The sequence below is a fragment of the Zalophus californianus genome, chromosome 1 (assembly GCF_009762305.2).
Source record: "Zalophus californianus isolate mZalCal1 chromosome 1, mZalCal1.pri.v2, whole genome shotgun sequence".
Taxonomy (NCBI): domain Eukaryota; kingdom Metazoa; phylum Chordata; class Mammalia; order Carnivora; family Otariidae; genus Zalophus; species Zalophus californianus.
Window position 1 is genome coordinate 67,195,280 of NC_045595.1, and position 23,698 is coordinate 67,218,977.

Here is a 23,698-nt window from a genome sequence, read left to right on the forward strand (position 1 = left end):
GCTGGTCACGGTGAAGCAAGGTGGGCTGACTGGGGAGACCCCTCTCACTGCTCTCACTAGAGCGAAGAAAAGGCCCCTGGGCAGTGAACAGCAGTGTGGACAGGCTACTTTGGACCAAAAGACTCAGCTGGAGTTGAGGTGAGTTGAACTCTGGCATCAAAACTTAGGGAAGAGCCAGAGAAGAGAGCCCTTCTAAGTGCTGCTAGCCAGGGCCTGTGTCCCACGGTGGGGAAAGACAGGAGCTGCCTGCCTGGGTTCTGGCTTTTTGAGACACAGCAACCGGTTAGGGTGAGGTGCAGCCAACTCTAGACCCTCGGCCACTTGACTGCTCAAAGCCCTGCCTGGCTCTCCGCACCCTGAAGACGGCCCTTCCATTATTCTCTGTCACTCCTATATGTGTGTGGTCTCTTCCTGCTTAGAGGTGTCTTTAGTCCATGTGACTCTGCTCAAAGCATCCCCATGTCCCCCATGGAGCCCAGCAGGCAGCCAATACCGGAGAGATGAGTCAAGGGCACTCCAGGCCCGTACAGGACACACCTGTTTGCACTGCCTGGCAGTTTCAGGCCAATGATTGAGCTGGCCCCATGTGTGGGCAGAGGCAAAGGCCAGCTCTCTAGGGCTGAGCTCAGCTGAACATCTTCACTCCTGTCGTGTTATTGTCCCCAAACACCCACTCCCAGCCTCATGATTAAAATGCCGGCAAGGACTGCCTGCATGGCTGGTGGGGATTGCCTGAAACTTGGCCTGCCTGTCTTCGGATCCCGAGGAGTCAAAAAAAACCAAAAACCTTGCAAACAGAAGGGATGCTGTGGGGGGCATTTTCATATATTTGTGCCATTCAATGAACATGCACACACACACACACACGCACACAAACACACACAAACATGTGGTTTGATTGCCCATTTGAATCTGCTAGAGAAACGTGGGAGGATTTTGTGAACAGATCCTGTGCACCCAGGAAGGCAGAAAGCTTCTCGGCGTGAACGTGAGGCCTCTCTGAATGTGACTGCAGTAGAATTGGGAATTCAGTTGGTTTCTTTTATTTAATCCTGGCACGAACACATTCTGCAGGATTATAACAAAAATACATTGGAAAAAATAATTCTACATACCCATATTTACTTTTTAGGCCACTTCCCAGGGATGCAGTACAAGCGTGGTGCACAGAGCAAAGCTGAGCTGAATTACGGCGCACTCGCCAGCAGGTCGCTGTGAATGCCTGCATCATTGCTAGTGAGCGGGTTTTCTTCCTTGAGAGCAGGGTCCACCCTCCTGCCCCTTCCTCAGTTTGTCTTTGCCTCCTGGCCCTTTCCAAAGGGCCGAGCACAGAAGGGCGCACATGCGTGGCTCAGTAGGTGTCTGAATGGATATGAAAATGTAAGCCAACCACGGGTACAGAGTTTCAGTTTTGCAAAAGTGCTAGAGCTTTGCTGCAGGACAATATGCACATAGTAAACACCACTCAACTATACACTTAAGAATGGTCGTGAGAGTAAACTTTATGTTCTGTGGGTTTTTTTTTTTTTTTCCACCACAACACAAAAGAATGTAAGCAGAGTGAAAGTTCACTATTCAAACCACGAGATGGGTATGCATTCAAAATTCATAGTGACTGCTAAGGGGCACGGGGCTCCTTTTTGGGGCCATGACATGTTCTGGAATTAGATAGCAGTGATGGTTGCACCACCGTAGGAATATACTGAAATCCACTCAGTTGTTTGTCTCAAAACGATAAGCTGTATGGTATGTGAATTATATTTCAATTAAGAAAAAAAGAGATACACACAGAGAGCTTGTGGATTCCTAGGCTTCACCCTGGAGCTTCTGGTCTGGAAAGGGCCAGGAATCTTCATTTTAAATAAGTTGCCCAGGTGAGCCTGAGGTGACCCTCACAGACCGACACCTGAAAACAACTGCCCAGGGCAGTGTGTGCTCGGATGGAGGGGCCCTCGCGAAAATGCAGGTTCTGGGGTGGGGCTCGAGATTCGGCAATTCTTACAAGATCCTCACACTGCTGCTGCTACAGGTCTGTGCACCACACTCTGAATGGCAAGGCTCCAAGGGCGCAGAGGGGCTGCTCCCAAACCCCCGAGGATCTAGACCCTTCCTCTCCCGCACTGCCCCCCCAGCCTACTAAGGGGCGCTGTTGAGGACCAGCAGAGTGCTCCCAATCCCAGGCAGCCGAGGATGATCGAGGCAGCCCCTGGGAGCCCATTGCAGGGCCTCAACCATGGCAAGCCACCTCCCTGGGGCAGCTGCCCTAGGGGACACAGGCCGGCTCTGAAGCCTCAGGGTCGGTCGTCCCCGCGGAGGGCGGGGGGCATGGGGGGACACCAGCAGCACCGCACGGCCTCAGCCACTGCTCAATGGACCCTCTGGTCAGGCTGCGGACGCCAGTGCCCCCAACCACCTCCCTGGCCTCATCTGGCCACCCCCACCCCGGGCCCAGCCCAGGGCCCTGCAGGAATCCTGGGGCTGTCGCTGCATCCCTGGGGGCTGCCATGGCTGCCAAACAGTGCTGGGTTGGTTAGATACCTGGAGGAGAAGCCCCAGGTGGGAGGCCCAGCATGCTTTCAGGGAGGCCACGCCCTTGGAGTGAGGCGGAGACCAGCTCAGAGCTAGCGAGGAGGCCGGCCTTTCCTCCTCCCTCTGCTCTGTCCTCACCAGGCTGTGCCCACACGCTGGCAGGAATGACAACTATTCCTGTAGCTGTCTTATCAGTCTTAGGGGACTGTACAATTCCCAAGGGGGCAAGGACAGGGTCCTGTTCAGCGCCATACACCCAGGGTGCTCGGCAAAGTGCCCAGCATCTACAGGGGGTTTAGAAACAGTTGCAGAATAGCTCAAAATTCAATCTAGAATGACTCTACCCCACAAAGTAGGACGTAGCTATGAACGGCAGGCTGCTCCCTGAACGGAGCCCCTCCCCTCGGTGTCTGCCCACCCCAGAGACCACCCCGCGGCTGCCACAGTCGGGGATGCACGTGGCACTTTCCCTGGACGCACACATCTAGCGAATCCTAGGAGAAAGGCAGGAGCGAGCTGGAGGAGGGGAGAGAGTGTCTGCATGCAGATAACAGATTTGGCACTGAGCTCCTCCGATTAACCCCTGGGGTGAGGATCGGGCACTGGGGCGAGGATAGGGCACTGGGGCACAGGTGAAATGGAGCCAGGAAGGGACATCCCTCATCCTCGCCCGGACGGGGAAAGCCCCTGAGCTGTCAGCATCTGTCTCGGTGACTTAGCTCCTCACGGGGCAGCTGTTTTTCCTGAAGCCTCCTGCCCTGCTCAGAGGTTAATGGGTCTTTGCCTTGGCCTTCGAAAAGGTCCATCCAGAGTGGGGAACGGAGAGGGGACCATGGGGGGCTCTATGAGGACAGCCTGCTACGCCCACAGTTAATCACTCCGCAGAGCCCAGCGGCACTGATTCCATTAACAGCCCAGCCAGCTGCCAGCCAAAGGAAGGCTCCCCAGGCCGGCACCGTGAGACACAGATGCCTCCGACTGCATCCGGACACCCGCCTCCCCGCCTCCCCATCTGTGGGGCCCCTTTGCTGAAGTCCGGAGAACAGCTGTGATTGGGTGCTGGCGCCCTGTCCCCCGTCCCATGGCCTGAGTGAGGCCCCCTTAGGGCCCAAAGGCCAGTCCTGTCCCGTTACACTGCCGCCCTCCCAGGGTGTTCCTCCGCAGCCGGCGGCTTTTTTAGGCTGCCGTTTATATAATTTAACGCTAACCAGAGTTCTTTGAGATAACTCTGAAACTGCAAACATTTTGTCAACACCTAATCAAAAAGCAAGTGCTGCTTCCCTCGAAGGATGCCCACGTGTGAATAAACCAGAGGCCTCTTTACTGGGAAGTGGTTTCTCCTTGGCTGAGCCCCCGTGCCCAGCTTGAGGTCCCTGCACAGGGACGGGGAGGCAGGGGGAGGGGACTTGGGAGCTGAAGCAGAGCCAGGGGTCATTGGCAGACCTCTTTGTCTTCTGGGATCCTCAGGAGCTTGGCTTCTAGGACGTTTCTCTACTCAAGAAGAGGGTTTCCCACACTTCCATGTGCCCAAGAATCCCCTGGGATATTGCTGAAATGCAGATGCTTGGTTGGCAGTCTGGGGTGGGGTCCAAGAGCCCTACATTTCCAACCAGCCACTAGGTGATGACCGTGCTGCTCGGGTCCTCAGGGACCGGCACCACTCTCCGCCTCGAACGCCCTGCCCACCCCCACGTGGAACCTAGAGGAGACACACAGCAGAGACTCACGGCAAAGGATATGAATGAACCAGAATCTTCACAGCTGCTCTCCGGACAGGGTGGAAGGGACTGAGGACATACAAGGCATTGGTGGCACTGAACCGGAAGATGGTCTTGCCTTTATTCAGCACGATGAAGGTCTGTGAACAGAGAGCTGCTTTAGGTTGGGGCGGTGGCCCCTCGGCCCCTGTGGAGAGAGGATTTTGGGGGGCAGTTGTTGGCTCAGAGCCCTAGAGCCCTGGCTGAGGGGCGGGGTGGGAGGAAGAGAGGGACAGAGAGAGGGGGAGGGGAAGAAGAGAGCAGGTCAGCGGCCCCCTCTCGGTGCTGCCCGTGGCTGTGGTGGGATAAGGTCAAGGTTAGGGGAATGTCAGGTTGGGTGGGACTCAGGTCAGTTTCAAAATGACAGTCCTAACAGGAAGGGACCTCTCTTGATCCTAGCCGAGCTGTTTTCACAGCAGAGGCCAGGACCTGGCTGATGCCCTCTCCTTCCCCTTCTCCTTTCTGACCCCTCCCTGCCCGCTGGGAGTGACGGGCTAATGAGGGGGCTGGGTCAGTGGGGAAGACTAACAGCTGAGAAGTAGGGCTGGGAAAAGGCAGACCCCAGCCCACAGAGAGAGAAGCTTTCCCTGAGGCCCTGTCTCGGGGTCCAGGGCAGGTGTCAGGTCTACCCCACCCCAGAGGAGATGACCTGGTGTCTCCCCCAGGAGGATCTTGAGCAGCCCATGGTGGACCCTCTCCCCAAGCTTCCAGAAGACGCTGTCCACACAGCACAACGGGGCATGGGAGTGGATAGGGGGTGCTGGAGGCTGAGCCCCGTGCAGATGCGGCCCTGGAGGACAGCAGTCTATCCCCAGCTGCCCAGGCTAAGGCTGGCACAGCTGAGGTGGCACTGCTCTGGGGCTGTGCTTCTCCAAAGGTTGAGCTGGTGAGACAAAGTTCTATTTAATCTGAGCTGGGGAGATAAGCTGACCGGGTATATCAGGACCAAAAGTTCTGCTGTGGTGCCTGGGTCACCCTTTGGGACTTGGGGCAGTGTGGCCAGGGGTCAGCAAGGAGAGACAAAAGGTTAGAGGCCAGAGTCATACCTGGGCCATGGTTCAAGTATTCCTGATCACAGGGATAGACACCAGTGTCCCCGCCTGCTTCCAGTGTCCCTGACCCAGCCCAGCCTTGACTCCATCCTCAACTGGGTCTTCCTGCCATGCCTTCTGCCTGTCCCAGCCGACTCTAACGTAGCTGCCTCTCTGATTTGCGCCTGAAAGCTGGACTGGCCACCAGCTTTGACCTTAACCCTGACCCTGACTCTTACTTCCAGCTGTGACCAACCATGACCTAGACCCACCTGCCCTGACTAATCCCAGCTTCCAGCCTCTGACCCCACCCCCACCTTCGTCATTTGAACCAGGGGAAAGCACAAGCAGGTCCAAGGTCTCTTCTCCCACCTGTGCATGTAGATTGGGTGGGCTTCCCCTTTACCCACTCACAACCACACCCACTCCCATCACACATGGAGACACTGTGCACCACACTACAGGCACGGTCACACACACACTCAGGTGCCTAGTGATACAGACACACAGGATTCACACTGCCAGCCGCATGCTCACACTTGCCCTGTGGGCACCGACCCTGTCTGCCCTCCAGTGCTTCCCCAGCCCCGGCACTGACTGCAGTAATGTGAGCAGCCACCTTCTCCTCAGTACCTGGCCTTCTGGGGAAAGGCCTCCACCAAATGTAAACCCGCCTTCCTCCAGCAGCGAGGCCCAGAAGTGTGGGCAACCAGCCGGGGACCAGGCCTCTGTGGGAGCCTTGTGTGCCTGTGGTCTGAGAGGCGGGGCCGGGGCAGGGCACCCAGATGGGGGAACCCACCTCCTGGGTGGAAATCCCTGCTGGGAGAGAGCCTGAGTCACCCTGCCTAGTGGACAAAAGCTATTTCGTCTCCCTACACTCAGGAGGACGATGGCAGAACAACCCCCCCTCCCCCAAGATCTCAGATTTCCCACTGGCCTTCACAGTCCCATTGCCAGCCTGCAAGGCCCAGGAGCTGCTGCTGCGGTCCCCCGCCTGAGCTATCCAGGCACAGCCAAGGCCCAGTGAATCCTCTGGGCCCAAGTGTGTGGGCAATGCACTGTCCCTAGTAGGAGCGGGGACCACATGCTGTGCTCTGGAGCCCTGGACAGGACTTAGGGCCCAACTCCAGATCATACACCTCGCAGAAAGTCTAACCACAGATGACCCCCACAGTAGGCACTCCACAAGGAGGCAACATTTCAACTGTGGCTACTCGCTCCTTCTCTTCTAACACCAAACCATATCAGGCTGCGTGATTCTGGCTTTTATTCTGGAATAAAATGAAAATGATCGGAATATAGATCCCCAATGACTCACTCCCCCAAAGCCCAGGGAGCCCGCCCCGAACGCAGCCCCATATGGAGGCGAGGCCCTCTCCCTCTGTGCTGTGCTGAGAGAGGAGCTGCAGGAAGGCGTGGGCAGGGAGGTGGGCGGCAGTCACCTTTTGGGTGCTATAGAAGGGGTCCAGGTCCTCCAGGGGCTCCCCGATGAGCTCTCGGGGTGGGTTGCCATAGAGATCTGGCAGCTTTTTGGAGGCCTGCAGGTCCAGCTGGGGCCGGGGAGCCTCCTCCTCGGGCAGCCCTTCCCGGCTCTCCTGTGAGGCGGCCGAGCCTCGGGCTTGCTTCTCCGCCATGCGCTTCTCGATGGCCGCCAGGGACTCCCGGGTGAACCTGCGGAAGCTGCTGGTGCCCCGAGGTAACAGGAAGTCTGCCATATTCTCATCCTGCTTCTGGGGCACAGGCAGTCCTCGCGTGGCCTGTGGGGAAGCCAGAGAACACGGGCTGTGCGGGGGGGAGGGAAGGATGAGGTTTGCAGAGACGGTCCCGGCCACAGTTCCCAACCTCTCCAGAGGCACACCTGGCCGACGCTGGCCTGGGCAAACCCAATGTCCTCCGGGCTGTGGGCTCTGCGTGGGGACCCGTAGGAGAGTCCCTTTCCCATCCCACTGAGCACATTTGATGACAACTAGGCAAGAGTGGCTGTGTCACACACACACTCAACACAAAAGTGAACACCGGCACCTGTGGGTTCCTGAACCAAGCCGACAGACACTTCCCACAAAGGTGCTGACACTCTCTGGACTAGGAGGGACACTCCCTGGGGCAGGGCTGAGACCTGTCATCTTTCCATCCCAGGGCCTTGGCAAGGCTGGTCCTGAACAAATGAATGATGGAAGGCATGATGAAGAATATGTAGGTGAGGGAAGGGCATTAGAAGGTACCCAGTGCCATCCCTCCTCTCAAGCTTGTCCCTTCTATACGAAACCCTGGAGCCTTGTGGAAGGTGACCAGAGGCCTTCTGGGCCAATGCCCAAACACGGGGCTTCTTTTCTTCTGGGCAGATGCAGCCTGGGCGGTGGGGCCAAAGACAGAGTTACTCTGTCTGTCTCCCCACAGCACCATGTGCATACAGGGGGAGGGTGCCCAGACTTTCCCTGGGGCATGGAGGTGCCAATGTCTGGTAACTGAAGGGGCATCTGTGTCTGCCGAGTGATACCCAGGCAAATGCCACGGGGTTTTGGAAAGAGCAGGGTCACAACTTTGGAGTTGTCGTCCAAATGCTGGCACTGGGTATACACACAAGTGCAGTAATGCCCTGCTGGGAGGGTCCTCCGCAAACCCCCAAGGTGAACATTCTTCCAAAGATGGGAAACTCAGATGGAGCATCTCAGGCTCTTCACCTCTCCACGCGCTCCCCTCTTCCCAAATCCGAACAAATGAGGGCTGATCCCAAGTGAGAGCAGAACCAGAAAACAGTGACCACCATCCACGAGGGTGTCTGACCAGCACACGCACATGACGCCCAACTGGGAGAATGTGGGCCCCAGTGGCCTCAAATGATCCAGGACCTGGTGTGAACACGCTCTGCCTATGACATGGAGACCAAAGAATGTGTTCCTGACTGTCCCAACAAAACAGGATGTGGTAGGCACAGCTCCTGACTGCAACACCCCCGGGAAGGGGGAGGCAGTATGGCTAATTACCACATCAAACCCAGGAATGGCTGGGCACCAGCTCAAGAGGGCAGGGTGGACACCTGTTGGAGATCTCCGCCAGGACAGAATCCTTTTCCGTCAACCCAAGGCAGACTTTGCCTTGATCTCACTCCTGTGAAACATGTCACCAACGACCCCAGCGATCCGCCACACCGACCCTTGCACACAGCCCTCAAAGGTCCCAGGCCCGGGCCCAGGATTGCTGGGAGGTAGGCACCTGGCCAGGTGACAAGTAAACAGTGAGCAAGCATAACACAGCCAGGCCTCAAAAGGGCACCTCTTGTCTCCAGGGAAGTGCAGCAAGGCAGGTATGAAGGGAAGTCAGAGGAGAGGTCCTAGGACCTAGCACTTTAAGAACCACTCTGTCCTTTGGGATCTTGTTGCTCTGTTTCATTCAAGTCAAGGTAAAGGAACATTTTTGTTAAAAACAGCAGGTGAGGGAGTAGGTTCCCATCTTTTTTTTTTTTTTTAAGATTTTATTTATTTATTTGAAAGAGAGAGACACAGCGAGAGAGGGTACACAAGCAGGGGGAGTGGGAGAGGGAGAAGCAGGCTTCCCACGGAGGAGGGAACCCGACGCGGGGCTTGATCCCAGGACCCTGGGATCATGACCTGAGCTGAAGGCAGACACTTAACGACTGAGCCATCCAGGCGCCCCAGGTTCCCATCTTCTAAAAGCATGTCCCTGTCTAGCTTCCATCTTTGAGCGAACATGAAAAGTGTCTGTGACACTCGTCACCAAAGGTGAATGGTGATTTTTTTTCTTCGCTGGTAAAAATGTGGGTCATGTTACATGTTCTTTTTTGTACTTTTCTTTAGTGCTTGAATTACTTAGGATGATCTTGTATTATTTTTACAAAAACAGTAAAGTCATTAGTCTTTATTGAAAAAAGAAAAAAGAAAAAAAGCCAGCCAGGATGACAACAGCCCTTTGTAGGACAACCCTCTCCACCATCAGCAATCACTAGTCAAGTAAATCAGGAAGCCTCCTCTTTGGTTTGGAATTATTTCCTAAAAATAGTGTTCTCTGTCTCACCGTATCCATCTGTGTCCTGCAAGGGAGACACGTGTATGCCCATGGACATGCAGAGGCTCACCGGTATATACTGGGGTGTGTGTGCATGTGTGTGTATGTGTGAGAGAGAGAGAGAGAATGTGCATGCACATACACGCTCACACCTACATATACATCTGTTCTAATACACTTGTTTAAAAATGTGTATTGAAATCAATGATTCATGCAGATTGGCGCACATATTCTAAGTGTACAGGTGGATGAATTTCCGCAAACTAACCACAGCTGGTAACAGCACCCAGGTCAAGAAAAAAATTGTCCCCCGTCCCTCACGCTTGGATTCCCCTCCAGTCGCCAACTACCCTCCCTGGTCAGGGGCAACCACTCTCCCGACTGCCACAGGCAGAGATAGCTTCGCTTGTCTGTAGAGTTCAGGGGTTCCTAACGGCCTTCTGGACGGATGGGAAAGAATTCGGGGCAGGAGGAACTGCTCCTCATTCTTACTAACTTCTAACTGCAGTTGAGCTCTTCCCTCAATTATGAATGCAGGCAGCAAAAATGATAGCGTTAACAGTGCCTGTGACCAATAGAACCTGCTGATATTTTCCTGTTCCGTGACTGGCGCCCCAAGTATCTCATATCATGAATGCTCACTGATACTTCACAATTACAATGCTTGTTAGACCCGCTGTCAGATCTTGTTATTTCACACGTTAATAAAGAAGCAGTGACGTTGGGGGCCTAGGTCTGAGGAAGGTTCTTATCCCTGGTGGCCTCCAGTAGAGCCCCCGAATCCTTGGAACTCTGTGGTTTCTGAAACCAGATGAAGTTCCCCGCTGCCCACCAGCCAGGCAGCCTCAGGTTCCAAAGTAAACCAGTCAAGAGTGTCCTTTGTCTCTGGGCCCGCAGGCGGTGCAGGGTGGGCGGGCAGGATGGATCCGTTTTCTCCCTTGTTCTCTCCCTGCCTGCACCTGGCTTTGGCCTTGCTCTTCCTTTAGCAGCTCAGGGCCCATGCCCTGCCTGTGGCCGAGACTGGCTGAGCGCTGGCTGCAAGGTTTCCGGTGATGCCAGGGTAAGGAGGGGTTGGGAGTGGCCCGAGGACACTCCAGGCTCAGGCCCGGCCAACCCCCGCAGGCCTAGGAAGTCAGGCCCCCAGCTCTCCGGGGAAGGCCCCACCTCTAGCTGGGGAAGAACAGGAGGTCTCAGTCTTGTACAGATCCAACACGTGGGGGAGCCTGGGCCTGATTTGATTCCAAGACCATTCCTCTAGAAGCAGCACCCCCACAAATCTCTCTCCTTGTCCAGGCCAGCTTCTCTGTCTGCATCAGCCCTGTAGCTGCTCCCTGGGCTGGAACGGCTTCTTCCAGCTGACCACCCGGCCCAGCCCAGTTGCCCCTGTTCTGTGCAGCCTCACTCAAGCTCAAGGGGCCCCCGAACCCATCTTGTCCCAAGTCTATCAGTTTCTGGTTACTGGGGGCATCTCTCCCAAAGTTCTGCTGGCTCCCGAGAGTCCAGTGAAGCAAACTGTGAAGCCTGCTTTTCAAACTGTTTCCTCCCGATCCTTTCCTCTGACACTGGCTACATGCCCCCACCCCCATCCAACATCCCAGCCTCCACTCCCAATGCCACTGCCCAGGCGCAGACCTCGTCGCCCGGCTGGGGCCATGTTGACCTCACGGCCACTGGCCTCCTCCTTCTTTCCCTGCATCCTGCAGCTCTACCACTCCCTGGCCCAGCCACTTCCGAAGCACGTCCCCGGCCCTGTGCGATGGCAGGGTCACCTCAGGCTCTCCTCACCACCCCACCTTCTCCAGGACACCTTCTACGATTGCCTACCCACACCGACCTCCCTCCTCTGGACATCCAGCCCTTGCCTGCTTCCTGGCCACGGCTGCTGCCTGATAGTCCCTGGGGTGAGTCCAATTTCACCAAACAGCCTGAAAACCCCTTCTTAGGGGAGGGCCGGCTCCCTTCTCCTCTGAGTCTCTGGCCTGTACATACAGGTATTCACAACAGGGTGGAGATGCCGTGAGGGAGAATAGTGACTGTCCACACCAGAAACCGGAGGCCTCGGGACTTGTCCCCTTTTTGTCTCGTCAGCTGGCCTTCAGATTTTCCTGAACATACGGGGCACACAGCTGGTGCTCAATCCATGGGTGGTTACAATGCCATGATGTGCAACACGACCAGAGTGCAGCTGTGGGTACTGTCCAGGGTTGGGGAGTGACGCTCCAGACTTCTCTGGTTTCAGCACTAAGATTCCTGAATCCTGAGAAGCGATACCCTTTGGTCCCAGACAAACCAGAAAGGTCGGTCACCTGAGGGGTGAAGAGGGGCGGGACTCCAGCCTAACCCCTCCTTGCAGAGCTTTCCTGCCTGTTCCCCTCCCGGATCCCAAGGCAGGCGTGCTCCAGCGTCCTGAGTCACCTCTAGCATTTTGGTCGCCTTGGAATCCCAGCCTCTGGAACACAGCATGCAAAGAATATTCTTTGCCATGTAAATTTATGCAAGGCGCTCTGTGGAAGTGGTTCCCAGGCTTCCTAGAAAATCTCTACCGCTTCCTCTGCTCCGTGCTCCTCTCTCCCGCCCTGGAGACTCAGCTCCCCTGTGCCCTTGCCCCATGGCCCTGCCTTCCACTGCTCCTCAGTCCTTCAGCAAGAGGCTCAGGGAGAGCATGTGGGTGCCCATGAAGCCAGGGCTCACTCCCCACAGCTGGAGGTGAGGGCAGCAGGAGTGAATTCATTTCTTCCTCGAGGAGAATGAGTTAAAACTAATTAACACCTCAATTCATAGACTCATTTTATTAATCGAATGATTCAGTGAACATGTAATCAGCACCCGCTGGGTACATGGTCCTACAAATGACTTCATAGAACATTTTTCCTCCCAAGGTAATGGATCCTAAATCAACAGGTGATGATGGGGAGATGAGGACGAGCCATCACCAAAGAGACTCCTTGGTGGCTTGTAAGGACATTTCCACTCAGCCTTGCTGAGATGGGCCATGAGGAAATGCCCTGGGCCAGAGAACCCAGCCCTGTGCCCGGTTCTGCTTCCGTCTTTGGCTTCCCTACTTCTCTCTCCGCAAGATCTTCTGTTTCTCTGTGGGATAGGGACATGGTTAGATTGCCTGGGTAGGACTGGGTCCTGGTCACTTATTGCCATGTGTACTTGGGCAAGTTAGCTGATGTGTTTCCGCCTCAGTTTTCCCATCTGTAAAATGGGGTTAATAATCTGAGGCATAGATCATCAATACTTGCACATGCTCGGCACACAGGAAGTATTTAATGAATGCCAGTTGCTCTCATTATTGTGGTTGTTGTGGTCACTACTTTTTTCCTACGAGATCCAACTCAGAGGATCCTCCTCTAAAAAACCTGTCTCACTGCCCACCCCAGTCCTCCCTGCCTGGCTGGCCTTCCCTTCTCTGCATTCCCAGCACACTTGCATTCCCATACCCACTTCATCACAGGATGGAAGTGATTTACTTCCACATCTGCCTCTCCCTTCGGCTGTGCCCTGAGCTCCCAAAGCAGTCTGGCCCAGCAGAGGTGCCTCTAAGGGCCCGGTGAATGAATGAATGAGTGCCAGATTAACCTTCCTATTGCCCAGCCACCAACTCACGCTGTGAGCCTGGAGAACAACATCACAAAGCCCCCTTTTTCTGGGCCTTGGTTTTCTTGGCCATGAGCTGGGTGGGCCAATCCAGCAGGATCACATGCTCATGATGTGCCTGGGACAGCTCTAAGTGCTGCTGTGATCACTGTTATTTCATGCTTGCAACAATTCTAGGGAGAGGGGAGGTTATTCTCTGTTTTACAAAGGGAAATTGGATGCTTCGAGGTTAAGTAAGCAAGCCCCAGTCTGTCTGAACCCAGGTCTCACCAAGGCATTACATTACCTCCTACCTCTGCTGGCACAGAGGGTGGGGAGGAAGGGGCAAGGTCGACCTGTGACACGGGCGGGGCATGTCTGTGATCCCCACCACAAAGCTGGGAGTCCCGCCCTGTTGGCCTCCCCCGAGGCTGGTCCTCCGTCTCGGCAGCCTGGCCAGCCGACCTGCCTGTGCCCACGCTCCCAGGGAGACCTGGCCGATTTCTGCCAATGCCCAGAGACTCAGCAGCTTCCCTGTCAGAAATGATTCCCCAGCAGTTTTTCTCTCAAGCTCTGGCTCTGTTGAACTGCCCTGTCCAACAGGGTAGCCACCCAGCCCACATGGCTACTGACCACTTAGAATGTGGCTAGTGCCCATCCAGAGGTGTATAGTCCACACAGATTTTGGAGGCTTCTTACGGTAAAGAGTGTCAATTATTTCATTATTAACTTTTAAACACTGATTATAATTTACGCTGATAATGTTTTGGATATACCAGGTTAAATGAAATGCTAAAATTAATCTCACTTGTTTCTTTTGACTTTTTAAAATGTGGCTACTAGAAAATTTTAAAGTTGCATATGTGACTCGCATGTGTAGTTTGCGTTATATCTCTATTGGATGGCTTTCCCTCCCTGCCGCTGGGCCCTAAACCCTTACAGAGTTCCACCTGCTTTGGGCTGGGCCTCAGGCTAGCCTGGGGGTGGGGGAGGGGAGAGAAATGGAGCGGCGGGGGGGGGGGGGGGGGGGGAGGGGGTGGGCACGAGTTGAAGAAGAGTTGTCTTCAGCAGCCCAGAAAGTGGCCACCCTGGTTTGGGGCAGTGGCTGTGGGTGGTTGTGCAGGCTCGAGCCACAGGTTGGGATGAGGGTGGGGGAGAGGGGGAAGTGGGAGGGGTGGACAGCATCCCTCCAGCCCAGGCAATTATGGGCACAGTCCTGGCTCTCCCAGGGTAACAGCTTGGACAAAGGCTCAGTGGGGGTTCCAGCTGGTGCTCGTGGCCTGTGCATTCAGGTCCTTGCTCCCAGATCAAAGGCACATTGGCATGTCCTTGTGCAGGGCCTCAGCTAACCGGCTCCCTGCAGGCTCCACTCCTCTGAGGCTGCACAGGCATTAACTCTGTCCAGTCCGGAGCCCGATCTTTGGGGAGGACGGTCCCGAGGGGGCTTTCCTTCTCCAGTCTGGATCCCAGCCCCCAGCAATCTGGGGAAGTCCTGCAGAATTCCACCCCCCAATCCCTTCTGGAGGCGAACACGCCCACCCCAGAAGCCGGGGATGCCCTCATTTACATGCATTTGCATCTCATTTATTCCAACACTCGGGCTGAAGCTGAGGCTAATTCAGCTGACAAGAAAACCCCACCCGCTTGCACTGCCTAAGTGATTCCCCAGGCAGGATAAAATGGGGTCCCTGAGACCAGGCCCCTCCCTCTGGGGTAGGAGCTGAGGGGAGAGCTGGAATGGGGTGGGGGCACCTTTGTCTTGAGCCCTGGATTCAGCCAAAACCCCTGGTTTTTCAAACTCCTCCTTCCTCACAGTAGGGACAGGGCCCTCTGGGGGCTTGGAAGCGGCTCATTCATCTCAAGTTCCCTGGTGTTGCTGGTGCCAGGTCAGGGAAACCGCAACCCCCCCAGGTCATTCAGGGCCCCCTCCACAGGGCGCCTGACATTCTCCTCCCTCCAGGCCCGAGTCTGCCTTGTAAACCTGTTTATTGCCCCATGTACAAAGGGTCTGTAATGTTATGCCGGGGCGCTGAAATTAAGGCCCAGGGCTGCCTAGGGGCCCCGGGTCTCCAGGATGGGGGCCCGGAGAATCCACTATGCGACCACAGAACTCAGAAGTCAGAGAGCTGGCTCAGTCAGTCAGGGCACTGCTGCCTCAGACCGTGGGCCATCTATACCCACACACTACACACAGTCGGGCCAGAAAGGTGTCCACCTGTGGCCCAGGAAGCACCCAGAGGGCACACAGGTGCCCACGAGACAGCAATCAGCATCCTAAGTCTCTAGCCCAGTTTCTTCCAACTCATTCTTCTCAACACCGGGGCTAAAAAAAAAAAAAAAAAAAGGTTTCGCAAGGGAATTGTGCACTGATGCCATGGCAACCAAAGCATTAATGGAGCACCTACTGTTTGCACAGAGGGAGACAGAAGTGCCCTAGAGAAACCTGGGAGGCTTAGGGTCCCTTAGCCCCCGGAGAGAGATAAGCCAATCCACCCATACACAAAATCCATGCCACAACAGTGTCTATGAGACAGTATGGGCACATCTGCAATCCTTTCCCCCGATATGCACAGATTTTAAAGATAGTGAACATTCCCACCACTCCAGAAAGTTCCCTAGTGTCCCCTTCCGGTCAACTTTTCTGATTTCTATCACCATAGATTAGTTTGGCTTGTTCTAGAACTTCGCATATATAGAAGCATACTGTATGGACTGTTTGCGTCAAATGTTCCTGCTCGACATAATGCTTCTGAGACTTTTACTTTGCATTTGTCGGTGACTGCCATCCGAGTTCCCTTTCAATGCACTGTGACCACACATGACCCAGCTGGGGACACGTCCTTAACTCAATCATAAAAGGCGAGGACTGGAAAGGACCCGAAGTCCAGCTATCTCTGGGGACAGCTGCCCCCGGGGGATCCTTAGGGAGTATTTTTCTCTCCTTCCCTCAGACATTTCCTGAAACAGAAACTCAGCAATTATACATCTAACAGGCACCCAGCTCAGCAAGCGAGTGGGGGCTTTCCCTGGGTTTCCACTTTTGTTAGCAACTAGCTGTCGCTTTATTTAACTGGCAGTCTGTGCTGCACCCGACCCACCGCGGTGGTGGCGGCGGCAAAGGCGGCGGGGTTGATGCTGCAAATGGCCGACCCAGGTCCTGTGCCTTCTTTCGCTCGACTCTGGCTGTGGTGGGCAGGCCTCTGGCCCTCTGCCTCCCCGCACCCCCACACCAGCTGGGTGTCCTCTGGTTGGGGGTGGTGGGGGTAGACTCAGGGGCTGGGGTTCTTCCCGGGGCTGGGGTTCTTCCCAGGGCTGGGTCCCGAGGCAGGCAGCCTCGCTGGGCAGCAGAGGATAGGCACTTTGGCTCAGAGGGGCTCTTTGGACCCCTTCCCTGCTACTGGCCCCGGTCGATGAGGCTGGGACTTTGATGGCCAGGCAGGAAGTATTGATGGGGCCGGGCCGGTCCCTCCCATGGTCTGATGTTCCCCCCCCTCCCCCGGCCCATCTTAGTTCTCCCAGCCCCGCCAGATGGAGGGATGGCTAATGCAGCCCGAGGACTGAAATCAGCGCCTCCAGCCAAACCTCTCCCTGCCCTGCCATCCCTTTGAACGCTGCCTCTTGAGCCAGGCCCTTCCTTCACACAGGACTTCGAGGAATCAATACCCGCCAGAAAGGCATTTACCACCCTCTTGATGCCAGGAAGAGCCTTTCTTCTGTTCAAAATCCTTTCCCAGAAAGCACGGGGGCTGCCTGGGCAAGGCCTGGGTGGGGCCAGGGCAACGGGGCCTTGAGCTTAGCGCCGCCCCTGTGCCCGAGTGACCTTGAGCCCAGAGGCTGACCAGCACTACCCCCCACCACCCCCCCGCCTCCAGGGCTGTAAGGCGGGGAGCACACGTCCCGGGGATGAGCACGGCGGGATCTCCAAGTGGCTGAGGGACCTTCCCGTGCCCACCCAGCTGCCAGGAGAGTGGCTCTGTCCTTTCACTTGCTTAACACCCTTGTGGGGGTGCGACTTCCCACTGCCTCCCTGGAGATTTAGTCAGAAGAAACTGAAGAGGAGAAAGAAAGAAGTGAACTCCAGCTGCAGGGCATAAATGCTCTCTTCCCACAACCGGCCCGCGAGTGCAGTCTGATCCCTCTGGCTTCTCCCAAATTCTGTGCATCTGCCATGGCTGGGCTCTCTAATCCCACCTCCTCCAGGCACCCTCCCCTGGCAGCTCTGGGCCACACTGACCTCCACCGGTGTGTGTGTGTGTGTGTGTGTGTGTGTGTGTGTGTGTGCGCGCGCGTACCCACGGGCACGTGCATGCTGAGGCCCCAACTCCAACCATCCATCTCCTCTGTCCTGAGCAGCCTGTGCTCTGGCCCTGAGGGTCCTTGGTATACTTTTCTGCCTATCCAGAGTAGTAAACAGAGTGAAGAATGGACAAAAGAGACTCATAGAACTGGCCCACTGGACTCTAGCTTCAATAACCACTAAATTTTCTGTTGGGCTTGGGGCACACCAGATCCTCCTCCAGGAAATGAAGTTGGAGGTGGGGACGCTGTGGGTACCCAGCTCCCCAGCCCATGGCCGTGACTCTGCAGGGATGGGGTGAGGGTGGCCTGGCAGGGGAGGTGACACAAGTTTCAAAGAGTCCATGAGTCACATGGCTCCAGTGCTGAGCCCGCTGTGGTGCTTGCCCCGGAAAAGCCTGCTCCTGGACTCCCTCCCCCATTTGAGGGTCCCTGGCCCCAAGAATTGACGTAGGGTCTCTACAGATAGCACCCATTCCATATTGCCCATCTTAAAAAGACACGGTATGTTCTAGGCCCACGGAGAGAAGAGTTGTGTCTAAAAATAGTCTCATGCCCAGGAACCACTGCCAACCCCAGGCAGGGGTATAAGCCGTGCATAACAGAAGGGGCAGTGTGAAGGGGGCAGATGATGGAAAGGGTGGCAGTTGGAAACTGAGGCACGGAACCTCTCCATCTCCACGTCATTCTCTCTGCTCTGGCCACAGAAGCCAACCATGCCTCAGGAGCTTGTCACTGCCTCAGGGCCTTTGCACTTGCAGTTTCCTCTTTATAAGACATTCTTTCTCCAGATTTCCTCTGGATTGGTTCTTCCCTGTGTTGTTGTTGTTATTTTTTAGATTTATTTGTTTGAGAGAGAGAGGGCGTGCACCTGTGAATGGGCAGCAGGACAGAGGGAGAGAATCTCTCTCTCTCTCAGACTCCCAGACTCAGACTCCCCACTGAGTGCAGAGCCCTACAAGGGGTTCAACGCAGGGCTTGACGCTGGGCTCAATCTCATGACGCATGAGATCTCACGACGAGTCGGCTGCTTAAGCAACTGAGCCACCCAGGCGCCCCTGGTTCTTTCTTGTGATTCAGGTCTCAGTTCAGTTCCCTCCTTCAAGAGGCCTTCCCTGTCCAGCCAGTCTTGGGTCACTCCTGTTTCATCATCCTGTTTTACTTCCTTCATAGCCCTGGTCATGATCTAAAATTACCTTCTGTATCTATTTGGTTAGTGGTATCGTCTGTCTTTCCCCAATAGTATGTAAACGTCATGAGATCAGTTACTGAATCTGAATTGTACACCTTCTAGAATCTTCTACAGCACAGAGTAGATGCTGAATGTCCTATCCAGGCTCTCTCCCACCACTCCAAGCTGAACTCTGCCTCAGACCGCCACCTCAGGCCAGTCTGGGGTGGCAGAAGGGAGTAGGCATCCAGTCCTGGCTTACTCTGTAAACCCCCACGCCTGCTCTGCTCTCTGCAGCGTCCAGCCTCTGTCCACAGGCTGCCCCCAGGCTTCATCCCTTCCCCTCTCTCTGCCTCCTTCATAGACTTTGCCACAGGAGTTCTCCCCTAACCCTTCTACTCCTGGGTATCTGCTCTAGATGACCTCAATGTGCCTCTAAACACTGCTTTCTGGAACACTTTTCTCTTCTCACAGCAAGACCTTCTGCCCCTTCCTGTCCCTCGCCCCCAGGAGGAATCACAGTTCCTGCCATCAAAATCCCCCTCTGAGGCACAACTTCAACTCAGACCTCTGGCTGCTCACTGTGAGGAAAAGTATTTTCCCCCTAAGTACTGCCCATGGGTGCACCGCATGGACACGCATGCCTAGAGTCCCCTTTGGGCTCTCCCTACAACGCCCCCTTGACTCCACCCTGGCCAGCTTCCCTCTATTTCCTTCCCCCCTCTTAAACCATCAAACTCTTGCAAAGAGCTGTCTACACATGCTGTCTCCACATCCTCACCTCCTGCTCACTCCTGAACCTACTCCAAACTGCCTCCATTCTCACCAATCCATTCATTCATTCATTCATTCATTCATTCATTCATTCATTCAACAACCATCTGTGCTGGGAACCACATTCTGTAGGTGTTAAGGAAGTTTCTGTTGCCAGGGGCCACCAGCACCCTCACTGTTGCTCAATCTAATGGACACTTGTTTTAAAATTATGCGTTCTTCTTGATCTACGCATGAACTTCTCAGAACACATCCTCTTCAGTCTCAGCAAAAAGAAAAGAAACAGAAGACTCCCCTTCCTCCAGGACATGCTCTCTCCTTGCTTTCTGTGACACCTCCCACTCCTGGCTCGCCTCCCACCTCTCTGACTGCTCCTTCTCAGCCTCCTTTGCAGACTTCTTCGGCCTCGATTGTTGGAACAGACCTCAGGGCTCTGGACCAACCCTGTTCCCTTGCACCCTCTACTCCACATTAGGATCACCTGGGTGCTTTCAAAATTTCTGATGCCTAGGCCTCACCCTGGAGTCCAGTGAATTAGAACCTTGGGGGGGTGGAGCCTGGGCATACGTTTTTTTAAATTTATTTTTCAATTTTTAAAAGCTCTCCACGTGATGCTAATGTGGCCAGGCTTGAGGACCCCTGGTCTGCACTCTTGCTGGACAATCTAATTCACTGCCATGGCTCCCATGGCCAGCCTCTGCAGACGATTCCAAGTTTCCACCTCCAGCGCCGGTTTCCTGCCTGAACACTGGACCCTCCCCTCCAACTGACTGCTGGATGTTGGCATCTCTCTCTGGAAGTTCTAACGGTTCCAATCAGAACCCCGAAACATCTGTCACTTCTCCTTTGTTCTTTATCAAGCTTGCCAACCTAAACTTCACTCTCACAGTGTGGTAGGGCGGTGGGGACTCTCACTTAATGAGCAATCAAAGTTAGGGATGTAAGAAGTGGCGTGACCCCGAACAGAGAAGAAAGTTGGGATGCCACAGGTTCCACCACCTGTGGTGACCTGACTGTTCTTCTCCTTCAACTGAAAGACTTCTGACGGCACTCATGGTCTTCACTGGCAGGGGAATATAGCCTACAACAGAAATACTGACACCTGGGCTCAAACCCAAGGCCTGCTACTTAGTCGATGTGTGACAATGAGTGAGCTATTTGACCTTTCTGGGCCTTCAGTTTTGCCCCCTGCAATACTACCATTAGTATGGTCCCACCTCCTGGGTTGAGGCAAAGACCCATGAGATGAGCCTTATAAAGTGACTAGTGCCATGCCTGGCTGACAGAAAGCACTCGGTGAATGTTAGCTATTTTTAGTACCATTACTGAGGATAAATTCCCAATTCCTGAGTAGAGCTCACAAGGGCCCCCGTGACTGTGACCTTGGCTTTAGCTGCTGCTCTTTCCCTCCCTCACACCATGAGACCCAACGGGTCGCTGAACTAACAAGTGTGTTGTTTCACAAATCTGCGCCGTACATGCTGGTCCTGATGGCTAGACTGCAACTTCTCCATCTAGAAAACTCCTATTCATCCTTCAAAACCCATGTGGATGGTTATTTTTGTTAGAGAGATACTCTTGATTCCTTTGGCTGAAGGTAATCATTCCTCTTTCAAGTGGGCTAAGGAGCCACACTTCTATCACTGCCTATCTTTCCAATAACTTTCCCAAGGGTCAGCGGGAACTAGCCTCCTGTGAACAGAACAGAAACTGCCATTGACCACTGTCCCAGGATGTTCCCAGGACTCCCTTCCGGGATTGCTTGGGCACCAGCCTTCTCTGCTCCACAACTCCCAGCTGTGTCTGGTGCTTCCCACCACTCCTGCGAGCTCGGTCTTCAAGCCGAGGTGAGTCAATCCTGGAACTTTTCGAGAGGAGCTCTGATCACCACACAGAGACGGGCCAAGCACCCCAGAGGCACAGCAGCTGCCCGGGCCACATGGGGCAGAATGCTGGTTCTCGGCATCCCAGAGCCTGTTCCCTTTCTGCTCAGATCCTCTTTGGTCAGTCCTAGGTCATTTTGGCCCCCAGGGAGTAATTCTCGAGGAATCTTCATCCTGAGTGGTGCACCAAATCTACTGACTCTCTAGATGACCTTGGATAAGTCCTTGACCCACTCTCAGCCTCGGTTTCCTCCTGTCCAATGTGGCAGTGATGACAGGAGTAGATTAAAAGTTCAATGGGTCTCATTTCGGCATAGGCCTGGACATTCTAGCATCAAATTTGTGTTCCACAGTCTGGCTGTCCCCTGACCCTCCCCTCCCGATGCTCCTGTGACTGCAGCATGGTTTGAGCTATCAGCCTGTGCCACCCTCACTCCGCCTTCCAGCTCCATTACCACCCACTCACGTGCACCTGCCCAATTCCAACTGGGAGGAGTTGAGGGTGAGGAGATGGAGTTGAGGACAGCTGCAAGGGCCTGGGCTCCCAGTGGCCTGGGCCTCTGCTACGCCGGGTCCCTTTAGATCCTGAGGGGTTTGTTGGGAATCAGGGAGAGGGCTGAAGCGCTGCCACATGGTGGGGGTCATATGGTGTCCCTGTCTCCACCGCGCTGTCCAGGCTCACCAAGGAAGGGGACTAGGGTCTCAGCAGGAGGTGGGGGGGATGAAATGCCAGCCCAGGACCCTAAGAGGAGACTCATCCTGCTCTCCTGGGACTGGTCTCAAGGCTCTAAGGAGAGAAGATTGACTCCTGCCCCAATCTCAGCCATGGCTTCCTAATTCATCAGTGCACTGGCCTCCAACAGGTGTTTGCAAGGCGGGCCTATGGCCAGGGCCTTGTCCCCAGCATCCCCCCCATCCCCCCACCCTCCCCCCGCCCACCACGGCTCTCCACACCTCCGGCCTCCACAAGGCTAGGCACAACCACTTCCTCCCCGTGCCACCAAATAAATGATCAAATAACACAGGATGAAAGCCACCTCCCTCCCGTCAAGGCGAGTGGATCTGCCCGGGTCAGAGCGAGAGCGAGGAGGGCAGGGAACTCTCTCCAATTCCAGCGCACAGAGATCTCCCTTGTTGAGAGCACAAGGAGATCTCTCCTCCTTCAAGGCGCACAGAGATCAAATGCGGGCCCGTTAGGGCGTCAGAGGGCAGAGATCTCTTCGTGGTCGAAGCGCGCAGAGATAGGACACATTTAGATCTCTGCCCCCTCAGGGCGCAGAGATCTTTCCCAGGTCAGGACGGGCAGCGATCCGGTCCCAGAGAAGACACCCCTAGAGGACCGCTCAGTGGGGCCCAGAGAAAGGGGGTGATTGGCCCCCTCCCCCATTCCCAGCCCTTCTCGGTCGGCTCCCCGGCTTTCTGGAACCACACTCACTGCGCGCCTAGTCGCCGCTCTGACCTTGGGGTCTCCGGCCTCGGGAATCCGGGTCCCAATCCCACACCCGCCCGGAGCCTGCGCCAGGGTCGGCCGGGAAGCCGGGGCCGCAGCTCCTCCTCCCCTGGCCCTCGACAGCGCACCGGGAAACCCGGAAGGAAAGAGGTGGGGAGGGGGCGCACGGCGATTACAGACGTCCCCCTCCCCCCCGGGGAATCCCCTCTAGCCGGGCGGTTCTGCACCTTTTCTTCTCCCCCTACCAGCCTCGGGGGCAGCGATGGGGGAGGGAACTGCCGGGCGCACCCGGGGCAGGGGAGGGGGTGCGCAGAGGCTGGAGGCTCCGACCCTCGGGGAGAGGAAAGTTGGGCGGCGGCAGGCGGAGGGGGCTCCGGCCGGGCCGGGGCTCCCGGGCGCGGGGGCGCTCGCTCACCTGCTGGTCCCCCGGCCCGGGCCCCGGGATGGGCGGCTGAGGCTCGGCGCGGACTCGGCTCGGCGCGGGGTTCGGGGCACTGGGCGCAGGCTCAGCGGCCCCGGGGGCGCGATCCCCGCATCCCACGGGCGCCGCCGCCGTCTCGGCTCCGCCGTTCCGCTCGGGCTCCGGGGCTCGGCGGGCGGCGCGGGCTCGGGCTGGGGGCGGGGTCGGGGGCGGGCCCCGCCTGGGCTCGGCCTGGGGCTTGGGGCCCCGGGCTGGCTCCGCCCCAGAGCGACGCGCCCCGGACTCCGCACGTGGCGCTCCGCCCGCTCAGAGGGTGAACCCTTGGGCACCCGCCGGGGCGCACACCCCCACACTGACCCGGGGGCGCCCCGCCACAGACAGCCGCCCACGCGGGCACGGACAGACACACGCAGACGCGGGCACACGCAGGGGTACACACTCACCGACAGAGGGACGCTTCGCCACAGATACCCACCCACGCGGACACGGACAGGCACACACTCCGGCACACACCGGAGAATACACACAGGCATCCTCACTGACCTGGGGACCCTACATCGGAGAGCACACGGACATACCTTGATGCTGGCTCACTGACACACACAGACAACCATGCTGACATACCCTGAGGCTGACACAGACACACTCGACATACGCACACCGGCACTGACACAGACACCCACATGGACATAGGCAGACACATCATTGACACACACACTGAGGCAGACACACTCTGACAAACTCTGATACATGACTCAGAGACTCGCATCCACTGACACAG

At 55.9% G+C, this 23,698-nt stretch overlaps 1 protein-coding gene and 1 pseudogene across 7 annotated transcripts in view; both read right to left on the reverse strand.

Moving 5' to 3' along the window:
• Window positions 1-23,049, reverse strand: part of SCN5A (sodium voltage-gated channel alpha subunit 5) — a 98,584-nt gene extending 75,535 nt beyond the window's left edge. For 6 of the 7 annotated variants that reach the window (XM_027582855.2, XM_027582860.2, XM_027582861.2 and 3 more), the window contains exons 1-3: window positions 22,912-23,049; window positions 6,760-7,074; window positions 4,269-4,387 (exon numbers count right to left, since the gene is read on the reverse strand). In XM_027582855.2, the coding sequence (XP_027438656.2) occupies window positions 4,269-4,387; window positions 6,760-7,032 (392 nt within the window). In that variant the 5' untranslated portion in view covers window positions 7,033-7,074; window positions 22,912-23,049. Of the gene's footprint in view, window positions 1-4,268; window positions 4,388-6,759; window positions 7,100-22,911 lie in introns of all 7 variants that reach the window. The other variant, XM_027582856.2, reaches the window with a different exon arrangement.
• LOC118356978 overlaps window positions 22,738-23,698 on the reverse strand; it is a 52,047-nt pseudogene continuing 51,086 nt past the window's right edge.